General features: G+C 39.4%; 1 protein-coding gene across 1 annotated transcript in view; it reads left to right on the plus strand.

The window, feature by feature from the left end:
- The window catches only part of PAPPA2 (pappalysin 2), a 306,873-nt gene that overhangs the window by 35,706 nt on the left and 246,602 nt on the right, over positions 1-24,565 (plus strand). Inside the window, exon 2 of the mRNA XM_069478386.1 lies at positions 3,156-4,227. Coding sequence (XP_069334487.1) covers positions 3,156-4,227 — 1,072 coding nt within the window. The remainder of the gene's footprint in view (positions 1-3,155; positions 4,228-24,565) is intronic.

Raw genomic sequence — 24,565 nt, forward strand, 5'->3', positions numbered from 1 at the left:
TTCTGCACTACACTGAATTCTCCGTGATGACCATTTGATCACTATAGATTCCCCAGCATCACATACTGAGGCTGGCACGTAGCATTACTTCATAAATATCTACTAAACAAGTGCATGTGGAGCCAATTTAGTCTCTGCACTTATTCATAACAAGCCCTTGTTTCTTTTAACTACCTTCCATTCCATTAGTTTGTTGAATTAATGAACAAGTATGTAATACTGTGGCATAGAGACCTTGGAAGAACCTAAGATACCTGATCTGATATGATTTTTAAACAAATGGTTTAAAAGAATTTCCAATGAGATTTACACTTTCATGTCTGATTCAATATACCACTGATAACAATCTTTCTAATTTTCTTCACTGTTTGGAAAATATTAAAACTCCCAACTTCTGTCTTATGCATTTCCATCTACTGAGCAGCAGTGAAAAACTTGATTTCTTTTATAAATATGGGGTATCAGCAGCTCTTAACATGTTTTCACAAAAATCTGTATTTGTGAAAACTCCGCATGTGATTGCAATCCACAACTAGGTTTGATGACGTTGTGTTAGAGAATTTTATTTGCTAAATGTGCTTTTTTTAAAAATTTCAGCTTATTATGGGGGTACAAAAGTTCAGGTTATATATATTGTCCATGCCCCTCCATCCCCCCGAGTCTGAGCTTCAAGCGTGTCCATTCCTTAGACAGTGCACATTGCACTCATCATGTAGGTATACCTACTTGATGAGTGCTTTTTTTCTTTTTAACTGAAAAGAGTGTAGGACATTGCTTCAGCAACTATTTATCTTCCTATAGCTGAAGTATAAACAATTGTATCCCCACCTTCCCATGAAACAAGGACTACCTTGATTATCCATCAGACTGTCGGGCTAGGGAGACTCAATTGGTAACTGCAAGTGAAATGCGGTTATCTAAGCATCTATTGAGGTTTTTTTGTATGCTGCTTGGACATCTTAATAAATTAGAGAGCACAGAACCATTACTTTGGTAATCATTCAAAAAAAATAATACTTCTACATACTTGTTACATCTCCCAAGTAAAATAAATTATTTTGGTGCTCTTGGCCAGTAAGTCCTTTTTGTTATAATTCCTAAAATTTATATTAATCAGAACTAGATGAATGTAATAAGAAAATTCCATCTTCCATGTAGTGTCTCAAGAAGTTGTAAATATCATTTTAGACACACTATCAATAATTTAAAGCTTCCTATGAGACAAGTAAGTAGAAACAATTAGTTTATCAATGAACAGACTGGAAATTCTAAGGAAAGTAAAGTGTTTAAAATTGCAACTAGATGCCTGGCAGGTAATCAAGTTAATTATTTGGTAATTTATATGTCAAGCCTAATAATTTATACTCCAACTCATATACATACTTGTGCATATGAAACAAATATAAAATAATCTCCCAATTCTGTCTCTTGAAAACCAGAAGATAGATGACAGATTAGTAACTCAATGGTCTTAAACTGATATTAAATACTGCAGTATATTTGTTCATAGGTTAGACAGACATAATTAAGGCTAATTCATACTTACTAAAATAAGTGAACCAAGGAGAAAATATGAATCAGGGAACTTAGTGTTAATCTCACTAGATTTGTCTACTTTTTTTAAAATCTACCCAATACAAGAGTTTTTAAGGTAGTATTTCTTAAGCTCTTTTAACAAACATAACTCAGCATAAAAATTAAAAAACAATAAAACAAAACTGGAACATCCCTGTTGTGTTGTAGTGCTGTAGCTAGTCATCATCAGTAATTCAAAGAATAGTGATTAGAATTACTGGGTTGGGGAGAAGCTGTTTTTATTAAAAACTAGTTTAATTTTTAAAATTATAAGCTGGTAACTTTTTCTAGAGACAGAAGAGAGTATATATTATTATTTATGAAAACATATCTACTTTTAAAACACTTGCTTACCATCAGAATGGGAGTCTCATGACTATTTATAGATAGTCTATAAATCTAGACTATCTAAAGAGAAATATTATTGTATGGATTATACAGCAAGTCAGGGAATAAAAAAAAATCATGTTTAACAGGCTGGGAGAGAATGACTCTTGATAATAATCCAAGCATCTGATCCAAAGACTAGCAGATTTTGCCATCATTTATTCATCAGTGCAAACAATATTTATTAAGCATTTCCTATGTGAATGTGCTGCCTCCATGTGGTTTACAAGTAGGAGTTGCTCCTGAGACTCTACAATACTAGAAGAGGGGCTCAGAAGGAGGTGGTGGGTAAACTGAAGATGAGTTTCTGGGAACATTCAAGGCCTCCAGGCTGCCTCAGGGTTCCCTTTCATCTGCAGGTGTGACACATCTGACCCTACTGCCCCTTCCTGCTGCCAACTCACTGATGATCTTTCACATGCATTACCTGCTCTGCTTATTCCTTTGGATTTAGTAGTCCCATTCTGATGTGAGCAAGGTGGTGAGGGAGTGCGTGGCAGGACCTTCATTTATCTGGAAGAGTTCTGTACTGTGGTGGGCATCGCTGGGGACAGAACAGTCACTCTCATAACTGACTTACTAGTTTTTCAGGCTAGAACCATGGGACAATGCTGTTTTGCTTACCCTGGGAAACAACTGTCCTCTGTGGATGGGTGTCCTTGCTAGGGAGAGATACTAGAGGGGATAGTGGGCTAGGAACAATGTCTGGGATATTGCAATTTCTCTGAGGGACTCCCCGGTTCACCAACTCTTTGTTTTCCTAATGAGAATCATTGTTTTAATGTTCTGTAGAGAAAAGTGACCTTTGAGAGGGCAAGAGATTAGTCATTTGAAGAAACTATGACTACCCTGATGATTTCCAAGGAAATGAAAGAGCCAGAATCAGTGGGGAAAGACATGGCCTCAATGCCAGTTAGCACGAGGAATGCTCAGCATGAAGTGCTAGAGGGTGATTGTCCTTTGCAGGGGGTGTCTGCTTTCCAGCTTCCACTTTGGTTATACAGAAATAGCAGAATGAGTTAAATTGGGTAGAATCTCAAATAAGATTCCTTGTGGGGGTAGCAGTTGTCATAATGGTCTGATATGGGGGTCTACACAGGCATCGAGGTGGGGACTAGGTATGACTTCTTCTCCCATTCTCCACTCCCTTTTGTATCTGGTATTTTTTCCCTTGATCTTTCTGTCTTTCCCAGGTGTGTTTGACAACTGCTCCCATACTGTCAGTGACAAGGGCTGGGCCCTGGGGATCCGCTCAGGGACGGATAAAGGAAGGCGAGATGCTCGATTCTTCTTCTCCCTCCGCACTGACCGCATGAAGAAAGCCACCGTTGTGGTTAGCCACAGGCGCTACCAACCGGGCAGGTGGACACATGTGGCAGCCACGTACGACGGACGGCGCATGACTTTGTATGTGGACGGCACTCAGGTGGCTAGTAGTCCAGACCAGTCGGGGCCCCTGAACAGCCCCTTCATGGCGTCCTGCCGCTCTCTGCTCCTGGGCGGGGACCGCTCTGAGCATGGGCACTATTTCCGCGGACACGTGGGCACACTGGCTTTCTGGTCGACTGCCCTCCCACAGAGCCACCTCCAGCACAGTCCTCAGCATCCAAGTGCGGCGGAGCAGTTGACCACTTTGATCCTGACGGCCAGTTTTGAGCCTCTGAAAGAACAGTGGGCTCCCTTCAGAGATGAGAAGTACCCGTGGCTTGAGGTTCTCCAGGGCTCTGGGCCAGAGCCTGAGATTCTGTCGCCTTTGCAGCCCCCACCCTGTGGGCAAACGGCTTGCGATAATGTGGAACTGATCTCCCAGTACAACGGACACTGGCCTCTCCGGGGCGAGAAGGTGATACGCTACCAGGTGGTGAACATCTGCGACGACGAGGGCCTGAACCCCATTGTGAGTGAGGAGCAGATTCGCCGGCAGCACGAGGCGCTGAATGAGGCCTTCAGCCGCTACAACATCAGCTGGCGGCTGGGCGTCCACCAGGTCCACAACTCCACCCTGCGCCACCGGGTTGTGCTTGTGAACTGTGAGCCCAGCAAGATTGGTAATGACCACTGTGACCCCGAGTGCGAGCACCCGCTCACGGGCTACGACGGGGGTGACTGCCGTCTGCAGGGCCGCTGCTACTCCTGGAACCGCAGGGATGGCCTTTGTCACGTGGAGTGCAACAACATGCTGAACGACTTTGATGATGGGGACTGCTGCGACCCTGAGGTGGCTGATGTGCGCAAGACCTGCTTTGACCCTGACTCACCCAAGAGGTAAGGAACTGGGTTTTGGAGTGTCCTGCTTGTGGGGTGCATTTCTAGCATCATTTTATCTTTTTGGTTTTTGGATACACAAAAAGGTTCACACAGTTTCAAAATAAAACATTTATCTACCCCGTCAGACATTATTGAGCTTTTGTGAAGTACTAAGTGTTATGTTAGGTAATTAGGGGCACAGGTAACTGAGACAAGGGACGGCCATCCCAGAACTCACTATCTGTGGAGCAGACAACTGGGTACACTGTGTGAAATGCACCTGAAGACATGTGCACCAGGTACTCGAGGCACAGGAAAGCTGAACAACTTACTCTACAAGGGAAACCAGGACATCTTTATGGAGAACAAACAAGGTATCCAGAGAGAGAAACCAGTCAATTATATATGAACATTCTTCCTGTAGTCTTCGGGTCTCAGCAAAGTAATACAAATCCATGAAGAGGTCTCGTGTTTGCTTAGTTTGTGCTGCAGTTTGAGCAGTTCAGCAATTTCACAAAGACAAGACAAGCCACATCTAGCCACAAGTATTTTAGGTGACTGGGGTGGGGGGAGGGTCTTGCACTGTTGCCTCATTGAATTCCATTCTCTACATGGCATGCGGAAGGATCTTTTGAACAAGGTAAATCAGATCCTATCATTCCCCTTCTTAAGATTCTTTCCCCCACTGTACTGAGAATAAAATCTAAGCTCCCTTCCTGGCCCACAGGCTCTGCTGCAGTCTGGCCCCTGCCTACCTCTCTGGCTTCCTCCTTCCAACCACTTTCCCCACCCAATCAGCACAGCTTCATTTGAACAGAGCAAGCTTGTTCCTACCCCCAGGATTTGTGTTGGTTATCCCGTCTTCTTGGAATCTTCTTTTCCTTGATCTTCCCTTGGTGGGTTCTCTCTCATCATTCAAATATATACTTGATTATTTCCTCCTGGGAGGACTTTCCTGATCCCCCAATTTAAAGCAGCTACTAAGTCACTGTAACAGAAACTAATTTTATTTAGTTATTTTTAAACTTGTGAAGTAAAGCAACATATAGCAATTAATTTTAATTCCCTATACACTACTTACCATTTCTGGTTTTTTTTTCCTTCCCTATTTATGTGTTTGTTTGTCTTTCCCCTGTCTGGAATATCAACTCCACCAGATCGGGGCCATGTCTATTCTGTTAACCACTATATTCCCAGTGCCTAGACAGTAGCTGACACATAGTCGTTTATCTCGTGTTTATTTTGATGAATGAATGGGCCTGATGTGTCTCCTGTTCTGAGACAGAATCCAGTAAGAAGATTCTCATGTGATGGCTGACGTAGGGGGTTGCAGTTGTTAGAGGGAGATGATAAAGGAGGGAGGTAGAGAGTGAACTTGTTTTTTTTTTTTTTTTTTTGTTTAGGAATATAAAACACTTTATTTACACAAAGCTAAGATCCAAGGCAATTTTTCAGTTCCAACACAGTTCATATTGGTAGAAGCATAAAAAACAAATCTGGTAGTAATTCTCTAACCCATAGACAAATTCTCCCTATAAAACCAGAGAGACTAAAATCCTAACCTTGATTATATTGGAACTATGGTATTACGTTAGAGTAATACATAGAAAAAAATTCTTTTAAATAATTCATGTCCTTCATACTTTTATCCATTCAGCCAGTGTACATTGAGAACCTTCTCAGAATTAGCTACTGTTCCTTGTGCAATGGTTATAGGGAAGAATGTGGCACAGTCCCTGCCATGAAGCGGGTCAAATAAAGTTATCTTACTCTCTTCCAGAAATAAATTCCTAAATAAAAAGGGATAAACCAAAGACATCAGGATTACATGGAAAATCACACTATATGTGCCAGCATAAAAAATGGCAATATGTTTTTCAACAAACATTTTCATTTTTTCTGGTACGTAAATCTACATGGAGAGTAGAAAACAAAAAATAAAGTGAGGGTTTTCACTTGTCTTTCATATTTTGAAAAAAAAAAGAATATTCCTTCTGAATCTGACAATAAATTTTAGGCCTTATCTATTCCTCTTTCTGAGTCCCTTCTCTCACCTCCCTCAAGCAGGAAGTACATTACAGAGAAAAGACAGATTACATTATGAACAACAACATCCCAGATGATAAAAATCAGAAATGGGAATTAAAAACCCTACTGCTCTGCCAGTTTCCACTTTCCTGGGTCCTAAGGCAAACATTCAAAAACGAACATCAAGCCTGTAAAATTACAGCCACCTATAAGGTTGAAGCTATCGATTTTCTTCTTCTATGAATTGGGCAAAGGAGACAATAATGAGTCTGTGCACTGGCTGTTGGGGACTTATTTACTCCACTTTCTGTGGCCCATCAGTTCTGACGGGCGAAGCACTGAAAAAGGAACCAGACAACCGAATGGACATCTATAAAGAAATATAAAAAATTTTTAAAAACCCAAACATTTTTCTTTTTATATTTTAATATTTCTAATAGGGATAAAATTCACATGGGGTAAAATGCACTGATGTTAAGTTTGGAGAGTTTGAGCGAATGTATGAGCTCACATAATTACTACCCCAACAAAAGTAGGGAGCATTTCCTCAGCCCCGGAAGGTTTCTTCTCCTGTCAAAGCCTTTTCTTTCAGAAGCAATCATTGTCCTTATCGCTTCCACATCTAGTTTTGCCTATTTATGACTAAATAAAGTTGGATTCATGCGTTATGTATTCCTTTGCGTGTGGCCACATTCGAGAGTGAACTTGTTAATCTGTGTATGTGGACAAGGTATCCCTAGTACATAACTGATATCTTTGTTCAAATTGTGAAAAAACTTACCTGAGAGATGAGGAAGCCTAGAGTGCAAAGTGGGTGAGAGTTGGGAGGACTGGATTTCAGCTCCCACCCAGTATCTGGATGGCTGCCTGTGTGTTAGACACAATTTGTAGAGTAGTTCATGGTGTCCCTGTGTATGGACAGTCCACTTGATATCCACTATGAGTAACAGGCTGGCCTGTAGTGGAAGCATGTGGTGTCAAGGACTGAGTATGAAATTTGAAACCAAAGGACACAAATTCTGGAGTCCTTGATACTTCACTAGCTATATAAATTATGCAAATCACTTTCTAAAACTTAGATGTCTTGTCTATATAATGAAGGTAATTGCAGTAGTACTTTGTATTATCAATGTTTTAGGGTTGTTTTGTGAATCAAATGAAATAAAGTATACGATAGTGGTACCCTTAAAGTTTTCAGCTTACACAAATATTTCTAAACTAACATTAGTTATTATTATTATTAGAATTGACAGATAGGAAACCCTTGTTTACATAATAATGCACAGGGAACTGATCATATTATCAGAAACATTTGCATAAGAAAATTCTGTGTGGGTTTAGTTTTTAGATTTTGATCACCTTAAGCAGAGCTAAACCTCACTAACAGCAGTGGTTAGCAATTCTTAGGATGCCCAGGAGAGATAAGGAAGCGTCTCCTGTTCCCGTTTGTCTCCTAGCTCATTAAAACAACCCACTGCCCTGACTGAGAGAGCTGTCTTTCAAGGCATCATTCTCCTCAGAGTGGCCCTTATCTCTCTAAATCCCTACTGCACTGCCCTCATTTGGGAGATTATAACTTATTCCCTTCGACTGCCTGTGGAGTTGCCATGGAGACTCATCCCCTTCTATCCGTAGACCCAGAAGTATTTTGAATCTTTATTCATAAGGGACTCTCTTACCCCTACATACAAAATCCACTTTGTGGAATATAAAGGAAATATTTAAACTTTTTGATGGTCAAAATATTTAAATCAAAGTTATAAATGCTCAAGGTTTAAAAAATCAAATTGTATGAAAAGATATAAGGAAGAACAACAGTCCCTTAACTAGTAACTCTTCCCCATCCTTCTCCACTCTCAAGCCTTGCTCCCCACAGGTAACCATATGTAATTTTGTTACTCATCTTTTCTGGTAGTTAGCTACATATTTCCAAATATTATATTTATATTGTTTGATTTATCAATTTTAAACAGTATCCATTGACTTGCTCTTATGATAGAGATGAGACTCTCTTACATTACCTCCCCTTTCCATCCTTCCAGTATAGTTATTTTAGTATTTTTGGCTGAATCAGTTAAATATTTATGACATTGTGACTGTGAAATATTACTTGTTACAGAAAAAAGTATTATTCTATTGTTGTATTTCCTTTATGGCATAGCTTCTTCCCATCCCCTATCCTACCCCTTGAGTCTATCTTTAGTTTTTTCCTTCTTCTTTCCCTTCTTCCCTCCCTCCCTTCCCTCCCTCCCTCCCTCCCTCCCTCCCTCCCTCCCTCCTTCCTTCCTTCCTTCCTTCCTTCCTTCCTTCCTTCCTTCTTTCCTTTACTATTTTTTGATATACTCATTTGTTTTCAAATGCTTTATCATACCAGCTAATGTATAGAATATATTAATATTTAAAAAATGGTCTGGGTGTGGTGGCTCACACCTGTAATCCCAACATTTTGGGAGGCTGAGGTGGGAGGATTGCTTAGGCCAGGAGTTTAAGACCAGCCTGAGCAAGATAGCAGAATTGCATCTCTAAAAAAACAAAAAAACAAAAAAAAAACTTTTTCTTTTTTTACATACCTCTAGAGCTCTCCTGTCTAGTTCATTCTATGCTCCTCTTCCAATCTTAACCAATTATCCTGTCTGCTGCATGGCTGTCATCCTGGAACTTCACTTCTTTTTTTGGATTGAAGCCACTATGTCCTGAATTACATGAATATCTCTTAATTTACTACATTATTTTACTGGAAAACATCCTTAAGTATCTTTCTAAGAAAAGATGTTTTTGGTAATTTTTTCTGAAAACATACTTCTCAGAATGTTTTATTTTGCCTTTCCACAAAACTGATAGCTTGTTTTAGTATAAAATTTTGACTTTGAAAACATTTCCTCTCAAATTTTTGAAGAAATTCATTAATTGCTTCTAGGTTCTATTCTACTATAACAATTGTATATCTTTTTACAGCTGGAGATATATATACATATATATATTTTATATATGTAAATATATATTTCCTTTTTGAAAATCTTTTAGAACTTTATCCATAGCCTTGTTACTTTAGGCATTTTTTACTATAATTTTTTTAAGGGGATAGCCTTTTATGATTTTTTTGTTGAACACTCAATGGGTCCTTTCAATTTGGCCACTCATGCCCCTTGGCTCTAGAAAAATTTCGTAAATTATTATTATAATATTTCTTTATTCAGTTTTCTCTGTTCCCTTTTTTCCCCCTGAGACTCCTGAGGCTGAAACCACCAAATTTATTCTCTGTCTCTTCTCTCTCGTATGTTCTGTTTGTTATTTTGTTCTCTCTCTCTTTTTGAGATTTCTTTGACTCTATCTTCCAATTCTTTTATTTATAGTTTAATTTTAGAATTAATATTCTTAAAACATTTTTATTCTTTGATTTTTAATATTAGTCTATTTCTATTTTAAGGATACAAACTTTTCTGAGGATAAAAATAAGATTCATGTGGAATATCTTTTCCTGAGTGTTGTATCTGATTCACTCTTTTTCATTTCTTTAAAAAACATTCTGTCTTTCATGCTGGTTAATTTTCTCAAATGTCTAGTGCTTGTTCATAGTAGAAATCACACTTTTAAATTTCTACTTTTGATGATCTAAAAAAAGATAATTATCTATAAATTTCCTCCTTTGGAAGAAAATAATCTGAAGGCAGGATCATAGTGGAGGGAGAAGTTTTCTTTTTCCCTACTCCTTTATATTTAGTTCATGTATAAGTTTTTTTCCCTCCCCTATCCTCTGCCTTATATTCTTTATTGACAAGAACAATATTTTGAAAATTTATTATTTATCAACTTACTATGATGCGCCAGAAATGAACTAAGCAGAGGGGAAAATATAAAGAAAATAAGAAAGATAAATGCTAACAACTTAGAAGAGGGATTTAGTAATTTTATCTAAATTTTCAGGGTTTACATTTAGGCTGAGGCTCTAAAAGTAGAACATGAAGTATAGACTGCTTTCCTGTTCTATGGCTTGGATTGTTTGAAAGGACTTTGGATTCATACAGACATAGATCTCTGGGTTTCTTAAGATCCTATGACTTGGTGGAGTTAGTGGCTATCTCTGAACTAAATTACCCCTATATGGCATCCTTACTATTACAATTAAATCACAGAGCTCAAGTTCACAATTCCATTATACTGTGACTCTGAAGGGATCCAACCTTGACAAATGTTTTACCAGGTATTTATTGAGCAAACAGTGTTCCAGACACAGAATCCTTCCACTCAGGAGCTCACAGTGTAGGAGGGGGTAATGAAAAGTGGGGGACAGACTTATAAATAGTTTACTAATATGCAAGTACAATGATTGATGTATAAACAATTCTCCTCACTTCCCAAACCTTACTCAACCTTCCTGCTTTGGTTTGAATGTGTCCCCCAAAAGTTCATGTGTTTGAAACTTAATCCCCAATGCACCAGTATTGAGAGGTGGGATTAAGTTTCCCCTTTAAGAGGTGATTAGGTCATGAGGGCTTTTCCCTCATGAAGGGATTAATGCTGTTTTCACAGGAGTGAGTTTCTGTTAAAAGAAGGAGTCCCCCTCCACCCCAGTGTGTGCATGTTCTCTTGCCCTTTTGCTTCTACGATGGGACAATGCAACAGGAAGGCCCTCACAAGATGTGGGTCCCTCGACCTTGGACTTCCAGCCTCTGGAACTGTAAGAAATAAATCTCTGTTCTTTGTAAATTACTCAGTCTCAGTTACTCTGTTATAGCACAAAATGACCTAAGACACTTCTCCACCCCCCTTCCCCCAGCAGTTTAACCCAAAGAAGTTCCTCTCCCAAAGGCTCTGAGAGGAGGAGAGAGGCTAAGGAATCCAGTGTCAAACATCTGTAACACAGATGGGCCTATCAAAGGGAGAGTATTTATCAGGCTTGGGACTGGTCAAGAGGAGATATGAGTTATAGATATGTTTCCCAGCCAGTTGAACGGGATTATCAAGATAAAGGAACTTGGAACTAGGCATGGCTACATAACCCAGATGTCTATTACTACACAGTAGCAGCCTTGAGAAAGGGTCTACAGGAGTTGAGGGAAGGAAGAGAGTTGAGTGTCCACTTCAGTGAAATCACAAATGTCATTGACCACTCCCTGTGTTGCATCCTAGGGAGCCAAGCCAAGGGAGTCTCTGCCCCTTAGGGGACGTAGCTTCAGCTTCTTTTTGGTCATTGGTTGTTTCTGTTATTTTTCTCCCTAAAATTATGTCTCAGAGACAGAGTTCTTTGCTGCTGAACCTACGTTCCATTCCTTGCTTTCTCTCCGTTTGACAACAGAGTTGAACTAAGTATCCAACCAAATCTGGACTGTGTGCTTATCTCTCTCTTCTGGTTTCTGTGTCTCAGATCTCACGATACTGTTATAATGTGAAGAAAAGTCTCCAAATGAAAACGAATGGCTGTGCGTGATCTAAGCAAGCCATCCATCACCTAGTGTCTGACCACGTACATTTGTTTTCTGAAGCCTGTGGTGGGCTCACAGCTCTATGTGCTGGTACCTCACTGTCTCTTCTCTGCCTCACTCCCTGAGTTTGCTGCCGGAGAGTTCAAGGGCACAGCACTGCTATATGAAGCAATGCGAGCACATGGCACACTTCCCTCTAAGAGGTCCTGAAGAGGGCAGCTGGGAGATGCCCTGGGAGGCATTGCAAAGACTGCTGTATCTTGGGACAGGAGGTCAGATGCACGTGGCATCAAAGGGAACAGGTGGAGGAGCTGGTGTTGCACAGACCTGGGTGCTTGGAATTAGCTGTGCTTTGCTCATCCACACCCTGGCTGTTGAGCCAAAGGAATGGGCCCCTTGCAGTGGCGGGTCTGTCAAACATCAGGCAGGCTTCGTTATATGTTTCTTTTGAAGTCGAGATTCACAGTTCCCTGAAGCCAAAAAAAACAAAAAACAAAAAACAAAAAACCAAAAAAAACCCAAAAACAGAAAAACGTGGGAGAGGGGAGCAAATGAGTGTAAGGGGTAGAGGAGGGCAGGGAGGAAAGAAATGAAGGAGAATCTTTAAACTAGACAGCAAGAAGACCTCTCAATCCCTTCTCCTCAAAATGCACCAGCAGTGCAAACTCTAAAGGGACAAGTCTCTCATGCTTATGTCACCTGGCAAAGAGAATAGAAGGAAAGAAATAAAAAAGATTCTATAGATAAGTGCAGAAAGTTTACCTACAAATAGAAATGTCTCCTGTTTATTTTCGGACAAGCCAATTTCTCCACAGTTCCAACATGCACATATTACAGAGTAAATGACATCCACAGTTTTTCTGTCCACCTGGCTTAGTGAATGTTCCTCCTCAGGTGAGTGGGGAGAGGCTTTTTTTTCTCCTTTTCCTGGTTATTTCCTAGCCAAATAGACAGACTTGTGAGCGAGCCATGTGGTTTGTCTGGGTTAAAAATATTTCCTCTTAGAAAATTTTTAGGAGAGACCCCAGTCTCCAACCGCATTCTTGTTCAAGACACTTGGGCATTTTCCTAGGAGCTGGAGTGCTAGCTTTGGTACCCTGGCCAGGTGCCAGTCTGCCTCAGATGATTTCACTTAGGGATTCCTTCCTAGAATTTAAGCCTAGGAGTCTGAAAGACAGCTGCACACTTACAAAAGTTTTCTTTCTTTCTTTTTTCTCTAGGAACCTTGTTTGTACGTTACTTTAGTGACTGAATAAAAGTTAAATCTTGTTGCTTGGTTTTCCCCTAACCCAGACCCTCATTCCCTTGATGTCAGAGATGTAAAGCGGGCAGTGGGGGGAGAATATAGTTAGTCTGGGCATCAAGGGTTTTTCTGAGGTGGGTTTCATCAGAGCACCACCCCTGAACTCCCAGGTTTCTCTCACTTCTTACCCAGAGCACCGTCCCCGTGGGTATGGACCTGATTCCCTAAGCACGATACTTGGATGACTAATTCTTACTTACCCTTCAAGTGTCAGGATGTCATTTGCTCCTTCCTGTGAATATTTCTTTGTCCTCACATATGAATTAGCAATCTCATTTGTACCACTTCTTCCCCATTGTGGCCACCACCTTAATGCAGCCCCCTGTCTTCTCTCACCTGGATCATTGCAGTAGCCTTTTAACTGCTCTCTGACCCTTGCCCTTGCACTCCTGCCCGTGGTCTATTTTTAACATGATGACCGAGGTAATCCTATTAGAATATAATTCAGATCCAGTCATGCCTCTGCCCCAAATTCTCTAACAGCTTCCCAGCTCACTCAGAGTCAAAGCCAGGATGACTATGGTCTACTGTCCCCATCTGATCTAGCACCAGTCACCTGTGTGGCTGCACCTCTTACTATGTCCCCACTGCCTATGGCATTCCGGGCACATTGGCCTTCTCATTGTCCCTTGTCTTGCCAGACATGCTCCTACTGCATGACCTTTTCAGTGGCTTTTCACTTTGCTGGAATATTCTTCTTCCAGATTTCTACATGACTAACTTTCCCACCCTTGTCATTTTTTAAAGTCACCTTCTAGGTGAGACCTTCCCTGGTGACCTCATCTAAAATTTCACACAATCTCTTGACTCATCATGGGTTTTTTCCTGCTTTAATTTTTTTTTTATCATTTATCACAAACATGTTATTTTGCTTAATGTCCATCTTCACTACTAGAATGTAAATTGCACCAGGGAAGAGGTTTTTGTGTTTGGGTTACTATTTTACCTTAGCACCTAGACCAGCAAAAGGAAAAGGAACAGACTAAGAATTCAAGAAACAATTGTAAAGAAAAGAATGTTCTTACTCTAGTACAGTGGTTGGCAAACTATGGCCCATAGACCAAATTTGACCCACCACCTGTTTTTGTAAATTTTATTGGAATACAGCTACACCCACTTGTTTACGTATTGTCTGTGGTTGCTTTCATGTGGCAGAGTTGTGCAGTTACAACAGAGACCATGTGGGCCACAGACACTAAAGTATTTACTATCTGGTCCTTTACAAAAAAAAGTTTGCCAACCCCCAACCAAGTACGTCTTTAGCATACGATATTGTCATTTCCCGTGGTTGTCTGTTTCTTGCACAAGACTTTAGACTCTTTGATTATAGTTCCTGGAACATGGGAAGTATTTATTTGATATTTTAAAAATGAATTAATGTATGTATATAAATGAAAAGTCAGTGACCTGGGGGATGTGGCAGTGCTGGGCACGGGTTGGGGTAGGGTAGAAACTTACAGGCAGAGTAGACTGCTCTGTATTGGGAAAAGAAGGATATTCAGAATCCACACTCTAGCAATTTTTTTCTACTGGTTTCATCATGGTGGTAGAATTGCCACATTCAGGATTCCATTCTGGAGTGATGAAAATGTTCTAATATTGATAGTAGTAATGGTTGCATAGCTCTGTGACTATGTTAAAACCATTGAATTATTCACTCTAAGTGAGTAAGCTGAATGATTGGAAATCGTGTCTTAATAAAGCAATTAACAACAACAAAAAAAAAAAAAAAAGAAGAAGTTAGTGAAATAACTGATGATACCCATGGAAGTGTGATGATATTAGCTAAGGAGGGAATGGCTTTAAACCATTTTCTTCATTAACTTGTTATTTGAGTAGCTGGGCTCCCAGATGGCTCTGAAAGCCTGAAGCATGGAGTAAATTCTGATGAGCAGAGAAATAGCTACAATAACCAGAAAATAAGATGAATCATTTTTACCTGGGGAGACAGTAAATGAGAGAAAGAGCAGACCCCCAAAGGGATACAGGGCTCTCCAGAAAGATAAAATCTCATTGAAATGATGTCACAGGTAGCCAAGCTTCTTACCAAACGTTTTGATTTGGATTTTGTGGTTGCAAGGAACAGAAACCCACTCAAGTGAAGGAAAGAACATTGATTTATTGTAAAATCACATACGGTATGGAAGTGGAGCCAGGAGGCTATGGAGGCTGGTGCAGGTTTGGGAAGTCCATTTTGATCTCAGAGTCTAAATATTTCTCTACATCTTGAGTTTATCTGCACCATTCATGTCCTGTTAGCAATCTGCTAGTTTACTCATAGTTTCTGCTTCTCTACAGTTTTAGTTTAAAACATTGCTTCAGCTTGCTGTGGCTCCTAGTTTATCTCATTGAATTTTTTTCTTCAGATTCATATCCCATTGCTAATTGCCTTAGTCTCTCTCGGCATCTTGGTTCAAACTTTCAAGATAGTCAACGTGAACTGGCCCAACTCATCTTTACATGTTAGGGTGGACGTCAGAAGTTTCTGGCCAGCTTTAGATTCAAGCGACTGTGGCCAAAAGAGCAGAACAGCCAGAGGCTCCTGGGGCTCCCAGGCAATGTTCCTCCCCCTGCTGGTGTGACCTGCTCTGGGTACAGTGAGCTTGTTTTCCATCTTTACTTCTCGAGATGAAACTTCTGACAGGCATAAATAATCTCTGGTCCTTTCCTTTTCCTTAGACTTTAGACCTTCGCATTCTTAGTGATATAGCTCCCACAGAATTTTAATGCCAATTTTATTCTTAGGATTCCATGATTTAACATTCAAAACCAAATATGCCAGGATAATGCAGGTGAAGTACCTGTTCATAGTAAGAGTTTATATATAGTCTATCTTACCAACAAAACAAAGCACTTTGCATGGATTATTTTATCTAATGCTTACAATAGCTCTCAGAAGTAAATATTTTCATTATCTACATTTTATATATGAGAAAACTGAGATTTAGATAGTTAAACAACTATCATTATGCAGTGACAGAACAGGGATTAGAGTTTGACTTCAGAGCCTATGTTAATTAACCACCACTCAATACTGTATGTCAGGTATATATCTTACCAAGTAAAATTTTTACCTAATAGTGAATAAACAATAAATATTTGTTGATTTTAATTATACAAGGATTGTTTGGAGAATATATACTTGAAGAGATGAGGGGAAGGAAATGAAAATTACTATGGGTTTAGTGATTAGGAAGGACTTTTTAGAAGAGGTGAGTTCCCCAAAGCATGAGCACGAGAGCACCAGGGGAAGAGTTTATTAGGCAAGGGCAAAGATATGAACCGAAGTACAGAGGTGCAAACATATTCAGGCCACTCAAGGAAGAACTACTTTAAAGGAGGGGAAATTTCATAGAGAAGAGGGAGAAAGAGAGAAAATTGGAAAAGATATATTGAGACAACAGTTCTTAGATGTTGGGAAAATTGATTTGAACAGTGAGTAATTGAGAGCCTCTGTTTTAATATGTATCTGCTTTGATAGCTACCATCTATCTTGGATCTTAGATCTTTCTGGAATCAGTTTCTTTATCCCTGAGAGAGAACTTTTGGAACTCCTTTTATTAAACATTTGCTAGTCATACACTTTGTCAGTTTTTGTTTCTACAAAAGTGTCCTTATTGTACCAAACTTCTTAAAAGATAACTTTGTTAGGCATACAATTTTAGATTGGCTGTTGTTTTCTCTCATTAATTTCTCTTATCACGATAACATGCTGTCTTCTGGTTTCCGTTAATACTGTTGAAAAGTCAGCTAATTGTCATTCATTTTTATCTACTCTGCCTTTTCTCTTTTGCTGTTTTTGAGATCTTTTTTTGTCTTTGCTCTTCTGCAGGTTCATTATGGTATATTTAATGTAGACTTTTCTTTATTATTGTATTTGAGATTTATTGATATTCCTGAATCTAAGCATTCATGCCATTATCAATTATAGGACATTATGAGTCATATCTCTTCAAATATATACTCTTTCTAATTTTCCTTTTTCTGGATTTCCAGTTAAATATCTATTACTCTTTCTCACTCTGTCCTCTATGTGTCTTAATGACTCTTCGATTTTTCAATATCTTTGCCACTCTGTGCTGCATTTGAGTGTCTATTTTTGGATTTATTGCTCAGTTGACCCTTTAGGTTTGGCTAACTTGCTCTTATAGCCTACCAATAAATTCTTAATTTTTATTAGTATAGTTTTCATCTCCATAAGTTATATTTAGTTCTTTTTCATATCTGCCCAATCATTTTTATTAATTTCTTTTTTTTTTTTTTTTTTTGAGACAGAGTCTCACTCTGTTGCCCAGGCTAGAGTGAGTGCCGTGGCGTCAGCCTAGCTCACAGCAACCTCAAACTCCTGAGCTCAAGCGATCCTCCTGTCTCAGCCTCCCGAGTAGCTGGGACTACAGGCATGCGCCACCATGCCCGGCTAATTTTTTCTATATATATTTTTAGCTGTCCATATAATTTCTTTCTATTTTTAGTAGAGGTGGGGTCTCGCTCTTGCTCAGGCTGGTCTCGAACTCCTGAGCTCAAACGATCTGCCCACCTTGGCCTCCCAGAGTGCTAGGGTTACAGGCGTGAGCCACCGCGCCCGGCCCATTTTTATTAATTTCTGTTATTATTTCATACTTTGGATATCCTCTTTTATTTTAGGAAATATATTAAAATGAAGGTCAGTGGAGGAGCCAGTCATCCTCCTGTGGGTCAGATCACACTGCCCTGGCTGGCTGGGCGGGTGTGGCCATCCCACGCTGTATTCCCTATTGTATATTTTGCACTCTCCAGACTTTGAAGGGCATGCCTTTAGCCCTGGCTTGGGTGAGGAAAAATCATGACTTGTTACCAAAATGCTTGTACCCCCATAATATAAAAAAAGAAATATATTATTATGGCGAATACATGAACTTGCACATGTGATAAAATTACTTAGAACTAAAAACACACACAAACAAGTATGAGTAAAACTGGAAAAATATGAACAAGATTGATGGATTATATCAATGTCAATATCCTGTGATATTGTATTAGAGTTTTTCAAGATGTCATCATTGTTGGAAACTGGGTAAATTGTATACAGGATTACTCTATAATATGTCTTACAAGTGCATGTGAGTCTACAATTTACTTCAAGAGAAAAATATTAGGTAAAAACTTACTAAGCATTTAAAAAATATTTTGCATCAGCTGGTCTGATTCTGTTTTTTGTTGTTACTGCTTGCTTTTCCTCGTGGTATCTTGTTTCTTCATGTGTGCTTTATGATTTTCAATTATGAGCCCATATTCCTTGAAACTTCACCTGTTTAATTTCATTCAGGCCTGAATTGAAGGCTTTTTTTACTTCTGGCAATTTCCTAGGGCACTGCTAACATAAAACCACTTCAAAATATATTGTTGGCAAGAGGATTTTCAGACCAAAAGGTCTTGTGAATTTAAGGTACAAACCTCTGAGAGCTGGCTCGTAGGATACAATTTCTCAGGGGAGATTTTCCCCTATGTATTGGGTGAAGGCTAAAAAATACATGTTTTATTGCTGTATCCCTTGATCAGGTGGGCTTTTAATTTTTATGTATTTATTTATTTTTTTGGCATTCTGTTTCACTGGCAGTATAGTCTTTGGAAGTTCTGGCTTTATGTGAGGCTCTCTTATCAAACTCCTTACCTTGACTAAGACCTGTATTTTGGTTTTTTATCTATGATTCTCAAAAGGCCATTAAACTCAAGTTTCTGGGCACTAGACATGGTTAGAGCCCTCAGGGAAGCCAGTGGCTACAGAGAATGTTTGTTTCCTGGATTCTTGCTTTTACTTTGTATGGTGACTCTGAGGTGATCCTTTGATTTCCTTCCAGCTTTGCAATGCATTTAAAATCTATCTTTGTATTTTATTAATTGGTTTTAATTATTTTAAGTGGAGGGATGATCAGGACTTCTAAACTTTTTATACTAGAAACAGGAGTCATAAGCTATTGAATATTTGAACAATTCTTCAGAAAACTAACCTGGAGGTGGTATGTAGAATCAATGCTATGGACCAAGGGGACCAGAGCCAGGAAGTAATATAGGAAGGAAAGGCTAAAAATCAGTAATCTAGGCAGGAAAGGGTAAAAGGTTGAAAACAGTTAGGGAAATTTTTGTGGCACAGTAGAAAGAACTAGGAAACTAAAAATGAGAAGAATTGGTCCCTAGTTCTTGCTCCAGTTTAGTCATATAATTTAATCATTTGTTCACTTGTATTCATATTCATTCATATTCAACAAATGTTAACTGAGCACCTATTCTAGGCCAGGCAATATTTTAGGCATTGTAGATACTATGATTAAAAAAAATAAAGTTCCTTCCCTAATGGCGCTTACAGTTTATTGTGAACAGACAGACAATCCACAAATAAACAAGTGAATGCATGGTACACCAGATGGTGGCAAGTGTGGGAGAAAGCAGCTCAGCAGAGTAAGAAGCAGAGCACTTGCTGTGGCAGCAGAGCAAAGCGTGTCCATGGAAGCCTTACTGAAAAGACAACATTTGAGCAGACATCTGAAGGAGGTGAGGGAGTGAGCCGCGTGGAATCTAGGAGATTTATTGCAGGCAGAGGGAATAGCAAGAGCTAGCACGGCTGAAGTAAAGAGATGAGTCAAGCAGAGATTGGTTGGAGGGGGCAGGTCGCGTACAGCCCATGAGGTTGGGTTTTACCTTTACTCTCAGGGAGCTGGGAAGCTTCACAGGGCTTGGGCAGCAGAGGAACACAAGCAGGAGGATGGTGTTAGTGCAGGATGTGTAAAGAAGTGGAATAAAGCCAAGTGCTATCTTTAATCATTTTTGGCCCCTTAAGTCTGGCTTTTTATGGTAACTAACTAATTTGTCTTTCTGTTTCTAGTCTAGGCCTAATTGCCCTGTCTACCTCAAAGGGATATTGTGAAATTCACGTGAGATAATACTTGTTGGAAATGCTTTCTGAATTGAAAATATTTCATGAATGAAAATGTATGGTGAGACATTGCACTGGATTCAGTGCTGATTTTCAAGAGATGGTGGATATTTTCAAGGAGGTATTGAGAAGGTGATTGAAAAGATGTGAAAAAGGTATTCATTTCAGTGTGGAATTTAAAGGGCAGGATCATACCTTATATAGGAATAAGGATTCCTCATGAAACAGAAAACATGAGAAATTAATCATCCTGACCCATAAGGAATCTGTGCCCTATCTCCCCTCAAAGATCTCTTTCATATTTGAGTGTAAAAATGCAAAGCTGAGTACTGTGAGCATCTCCTTTGTACTGTACCATGGTTTAAATCAGATTTCTTGTCCAGGAAGGCCTGTGCCTTCCAGTTGTGCTCAGTACCCAGTTGGTCCTCAGAATTGCCTGCTGAATGAACGCTGCAAAGTTGAGGGGGTCGTCATAGCACTGAGGACTGTGGCAAAGGTGGGGATTCAAACAGGATTGAATGCTGGACTCAACACAACATTGTGAAAGTTACAGGATGAACGTAGAGTTTAGGATATAAAAAATGTATAAACCAAGCTGGTGGAGACCTGTGTTTGTAGCAGTCAAAGTAAAAATAATCATGGGTGTTAGTGGCTATAAGCTTCATATGAAGCAAAAATGTGATGTGGCCACTAAAAATATGCCAACAGTCTTGGGCTCTGTTACAAAGGAGGAAGTGTCCAGGTCACTGAATGAGATGCTCCACCTGGATACAGTCCTGGTCAGACTGTCTGGAGTTTGGGCTCAGTTCTGTGCAGCAGATTTTATGAGGAACATCATCAACCTGAAGTACATCCAAGGTTCAGGGGGAGAGTGGTGATGATCAAGATGGTATAACGGCCCTGTTCTCTTTCAAATGTGGATTTTTAACTTCTCTCTGCTCAATTGAGGAGCCACTATAAAGGGATTTTAAAAAGAGTCATAATGGCCTCTTTTGCATCTTATTCATTCTACTCATTCATTCATGTATTAATTCATTCAGTTTATAACATTAATTGAATGTCTACTATGGTTAGGAGCAGGCACTGGGAATATGATTCTTGCCCTCAGAGTTCTGGTGGGAGAGACAGGTGTGCATGCATATAATTGCAGTACTGAGTAGAATAAAGCCAAATGCTACCTTTAATCATTTTTGGCCCCCTAAGTCTGGATTTTGTGTAGTAACTAACCAATTTGTCTTTCTATTTCTAATCTCCCTCCACCCTAACCCCAAATTAACTCTGCACACTGTCATGGGAATAATCATTCTAAGAATCATTTACATGTTCATTGCTTCCCAACTGGAAGGATTCATTTGGGGAGGGAATGGGATTTGATATGTTCTTGAAAGATGGGTAGTGAGACCAGAAGGGAGGCTATATCAAACAGTGGAGTAATGTCAACAGAGAATTGGCAGCTGGCATATGGTGTAAGAAGACTTGGGATAGCAGCCCTAATAATAACTGCCATTTATTCAGTGACCTACCCATTAACTGTGAAGGCAAGACTGCGTTGAGGAGGATGCACAGTCCCATGTTAAAAGGGCAGTGATTCAGACTGACTCCACGGGGAGCATAATACTTTCAGTTACGTACATTTTGTAATTATACCTAGCTGTTCTGTTCAATAGTTTTTCCTACCCCTTTTCCATAGATTTAATATAATGATAAAAATGATGATTTAATATAATGATAAAAATGATTGTTCCTAAGTCTGTCATTCTGGTACCTTTCTGCACAATGATAGATACTTGGTAAGCAAATAGGTAAAATCACAATTTTTCTTTTTTTAGTAGCCTTGTCCCCCACAGATAGTTTTGATAAAGACACATAGTGAAAAATCTCTATTCATGTCCTTTGCCCACTTTTTGATAGGACTGTTTGATTTTTTCTTGCTGATTTTCCTGAGTTCTAACTAGATTCTAGTTTTCAGTCCTTTATCTGATGTGTAGCATGCGAAAATTTTTTCCGATTCTGTAGGTTGTCTATTCGCTCATGTGACAGTTTCTTTGGCTGTGCAGAAGCTTTTTAATTTAATCAGGTCCCATTTATTTATTTTTGTTGTTGCTGTGATTGACTTTGGGGTCTTCTTCATAAATTCTTTGCCTTGGCTGATGTCTATAAGAGTCTTTGCCACATTTTCTTCTAGAGTTCTAATAGTTTCACACCTAAGGTTTAAGTCTGTTATCCACCGTGATTTGACTTTTGTGAGAGGTGAAAGGTGTGGGTCCTGTTTCAGTGTCCTACATGTGGCTATCCAGTTTTCGCAGCACCATTTATTGAATAAGGATTCTTGTCCCCAGGTATGTTTTTGTCTGCTTTGTCAAAGATTAGATGGCTATATGAAGATGGTTTTATATCTGGATTTTCTGTTCTGTTCCACTGGTCTGTGTCCCTACACTTGTGCCAATACCATGCAGTTTTAATAACCACAGCCTTGTAGCATAGTTTGAAGTCTGGTAAATTAATACCTCCCATTTTGTTCTTATTGCCTAAAATCACTTGCTAAATGGGGTCTTATTTGGTTCCATACAAAGCATAAAATTATTTTTCCTATATCTGGGAAAAATGATGTTGGTAATTTGGTAGGGATTGCATTGAATCTGTAGATCACTTTGGGTAGTATAGACATTTTAACAATGTTGATTCTTCCAATCCACGAGCATGAATACAGATTTTTCAAAACAGGATAGAAGAATGGCCAATAAACATATGAAAAAATGCTCAACATCTCTAATCATCAGGGAAATGCAAATCAAAAACACAATGAGATATCACTTAACTCCAGTGAGAATGGCCTTTATCAAAAAGTCCCAAAACAGTACATGTTGGCGTGAATGTGGAGAGACAAGAACACTCATACACTGCTGGTGGGACTGCAAACTAGTGCAACCCCTGTGGAAAGTAATATGGAGATACCTTAAACAGATACAAGTAGACCTACCATTTGATCCAGCAATCCCATTATTGGGCATTACCCAAAAGAACAAAAGACATTGTATAACAAAGACATCTGCACCCGAAGGTTTATAGCAGCACAATTCACAATCGCAAAGATGTGGAAACAACCCAAATGCCCATAAATACATGAGTGGATTAGTAAAACGTGGTATATGTATACCATGGAGTATTACTCAGCTATAAGAAATAATGGTGATATAGAATCTCTTATGTTCTCCTGGATAGAGTTGGAACCCATTCGACTAAGTGAAGTAGCCCAAGAATGAAAAAATAAGCACCACATGTACTCACCAGCAAATTGGTTTCCCTGATCATCACCTAAGTGCACATTTGGGAGTAACACCAATTGGGTATCAGGCAGATGTGTGTGGGGGGGAGGGGATGGGTGTATACCTACATAATGAGTGTAATGAGCACTGTCTGGGGAATGAACACGCTTGAAGCTCTGACTCAGGGGGTAGGGGGGCATGGGCAATATACATAACCTAAACTTTTGTACCCCCTTAATAACCTGAAATTAAAAAAAAAGACACATAGTGAAGATGGCCCATGCAGTAGTGATCTCTCCTGTGTTTAGAATTCCTGGGGAGCTATCACAGGAATCTTTATGCAATTAGTTTGAGTGGGTCATCTTATTTCAAGACCACTGTGGCCAATACTAAAACTTAAAGCTAGGGTATCCTTTTCTAAGTCTTATTCCAATGCCTTTCTTATGCATTTGAACTTTATTTCTATGGATAGAGGAATCCTTATACATTTAGCATACATATTTCTAAATAAGATGTCTCTAGAAGAAATGTTTATTCATTTGTTTAGGTGCTAATTATACCACACCTTATTAAAGATTGGACATAAGGTGGGTTTTATATTTTCATATGCCACAAAAATTTAAAATAAGAAAAATATGAATAAGAAAGAGGAAACAGGAAAATGAAGACAAGTAAGAGAAGATTAAGTCAGTGGCTAATTCAGCATGCAAAATGATTACACATATATTAGAATGTTAGAGTTAGGCCAGAGATTTAGCTCTGAACTTCCCAGAATTGATACAAAAAAGGAGGTAGGACAAGTTACATTGTTCACTTTATTTATAAGATGAAAACAAACTTTCATCAAGAAAGAGAACAACTGGTATAGGTAACCATACTGGACAGACATTTCTTCTGGGAACTACATACAGAGGAAGCTTTGTAGTGCAATGAACAGCATTCTCAATTAGCACCCTTATACAAAAGTCTAATATCTTCTTTTTTTTTTGGTTTATTATTTATTTTTTTAATTGCAGAATATTACAGGGTACAAATGTTTTGGTTACATAATTTGCTTTTCTTTGGGTTTGTTCCTAAGTACAAGCAAAAGACTACTTTATGTCCTCAATTTCTACCTTTTCAAAAATGGTTGGAATGCTTTTATTCTGGAGCAACTTTAAAGAAGAATAGTCAAGAGAGCAGTCCTTGTGCAGAGGTAGGGGAGGAAGGAGTCAGAGCCCAAGCACCAGTGGCAGAAATGAACTGAAGAAGGACTCCTCTCTCTGAGGCTAGAGGGAGGATGCAGACATGCGGTGTTGGGTTGTTAGTGTACGGGCAGGGACTGGGAGAGGTTCATCTGATGGCCTTGGCCTGCTTGATGAAGCAGGAGGCAGTTTTCTCTGGGGAGGGAGGGGGCTGCTGGCAGGGGAGAAGCTGGAGGGAAGTG

Source organism: Eulemur rufifrons, chromosome 8 (genome assembly GCF_041146395.1).
Source record: "Eulemur rufifrons isolate Redbay chromosome 8, OSU_ERuf_1, whole genome shotgun sequence".
Lineage (NCBI taxonomy): Eukaryota > Metazoa > Chordata > Mammalia > Primates > Lemuridae > Eulemur > Eulemur rufifrons.